The sequence below is a fragment of the Triticum aestivum genome, chromosome 1A (assembly GCF_018294505.1).
Source record: "Triticum aestivum cultivar Chinese Spring chromosome 1A, IWGSC CS RefSeq v2.1, whole genome shotgun sequence".
In the NCBI taxonomy this organism is placed as follows: domain Eukaryota; kingdom Viridiplantae; phylum Streptophyta; class Magnoliopsida; order Poales; family Poaceae; genus Triticum; species Triticum aestivum.
Window position 1 is genome coordinate 148,081,760 of NC_057794.1, and position 1,852 is coordinate 148,083,611.

General features: G+C 53.1%; 1 protein-coding gene across 1 annotated transcript; it reads left to right on the forward strand.

The window, feature by feature from the left end:
- The first annotated feature begins 325 nt into the window (after positions 1-325).
- LOC123108484 (PRA1 family protein F3) lies at positions 326-1,226 on the forward strand. Its single transcript, XM_044530294.1, has one exon. The coding sequence runs from the start codon at positions 478-480 to the stop codon at positions 1,051-1,053; it is 576 nt and encodes a 191-aa protein (XP_044386229.1). The 5' UTR covers positions 326-477; the 3' UTR covers positions 1,054-1,226.
- Positions 1,227-1,852: the final 626 nt, after the last annotated feature.

Genomic DNA, 1,852 nt, shown 5'->3' on the forward strand with positions numbered 1-1,852 from the left:
GGACGGGCGGCGCGAGGGAGAAAGGAGGGGGCATACGACGCGGAGAGTTTGGGTCTGTTTTTGTGCCGCGCGTTGGATACAAGCCTTGTCCGTCCCATGTTCGCTAGGCGGACAGGTGATCCAAACGAACACGAAACGGACAAAATCGGTGTCCGTTTGGGTCCTTGCGTTGGAGTTGCTCTAAGGGTTGTGATCCACATGCTTGTACACGATGCTACTATTCTCGAAAAAGCATAGGGATAACTGAGTCCACGATCCAGATCGTGCCGCTTCCTACAAGTCCACCTAGGCGCATATCCCCACTTGCCAGCCTTCATACCGACGCTTTTACCTCCCCATTTATTGCATACTGCATAGGACCTGCCGGGTTGCAGACTCCCACATCTACACGTCGAGTTCAGTCCGCCCCGCCCCAACACGTTTTCCTCCTACCGTCGCCGGCGGCCGGCCACCGGCCGTCTCCACCTCCAGCCAGCCATGTCGAAGTACGGAACCATCCCCATCTCCTCCTCCTCCTCCGATGCCCCGCCTCCCGGCTCCTCTCCGCTCGACTTCATCTCCCGGGCCAAGGCCCGCGGCGCGTCGGCACTCGCGACGCGCCAACCCTGGCGTGAGCTGGCCGACCCAAAGGCCCTCGCGGTGCCCCGGGGGCTAGGGGACGCCTACCTCCGCGCCCGCGCCAACCTCGCGCATTTCTCCATGAATTACGCCATCGTGGTCCTCGGCGTCGTCTTCCTCTCCCTGCTCTGGCACCCCTTCTCCCTCATCGTCTTCCTCGCCTGCATGGTCGCCTGGGTCTTCCTCTACTTCCTCCGCGACGTCCCATTCGCTCTCTTCGGCCACACCATCGGTGACGGCGTCGTGCTCGCCGTCCTCTCGGCCCTCACGCTCATCCTGCTCCTGCTCACCGGAGCTACCGGCAACATCCTCACCTCGCTGCTCGTCGGGCTGGTGCTCGTCCTGCTGCACGCCTTGCTGCATCGCCCCGCGGACAGCATCGACGAGGAGGCCGGACGGTGGTACACATCCGTCACACCACCGCAGCCGTACTAGTCTTTTAATTCTGAGCTGCTCCTTGTAATCTCGTTGGTTCTTGGTCTGTGAATTGTGTTCCGTGGATTGCAGCACTCGTTAATTATTTTGTTGAGTTGTATCCGTTCTTAATCCGCATGCGCACTTGTTCATGAATAATACTCCGTACGTGCGAAATAAGTGTTCCTGTTCCATTTTTATCTTTGTGAACATTGATGAGACGATGAACTATGGTCAATTATTGGGAACAGGTGACCAATTTGAAGTCAACTTCGGCTCAATTATATGTTTCTTGTATAATGGATTAATGGCTGCTTAGCTCACAAGGCGTTCGGAAGAAGGAAGTACATGGTCAAATTCGTGCGTTGCCTTGTGCTCCAGGGTGTGGCCAGAAACCGACGTTCACGTTTGAGATTGGGACGTTGATGTGACCGTATGAACTAGTTGAACCAATTATTTTGCTCACGGTTTTGGCAAACACTAAATAAAGATATGAGAGCATCTTCAATAGCTACGCTATTTTACGGCACGAAAGGAGGGTGTTATAAAAAAAATCGGCACGGCAAAGCGCCGTTTGCTAGGGATGAAAACGGCTTGAAAACCAACGAAAGTAGATGCTATCACATTTGTGAAAGCAGAAACAAATACATAATGCCAAAAATAAATACGAAAAACATACTATCGAAAACGAACACGGAGCGAAGATGGTGCAGAAACGGCAACGGAAGCAGGTGCTCACCAGAACTTAAAAACCCCTTGAATCAAAGGGAAAAACATATATAAGAAAACCAACATATTTAATCAACTGTGAACATGACTA

Coding starts and splice junctions, on each gene's coding strand:
- LOC123108484 (XM_044530294.1), top strand. CDS start 478: ATGTCGAAGTACGGAACCATCCCCATCTCCTCCTCCTCCTCCGATGCC.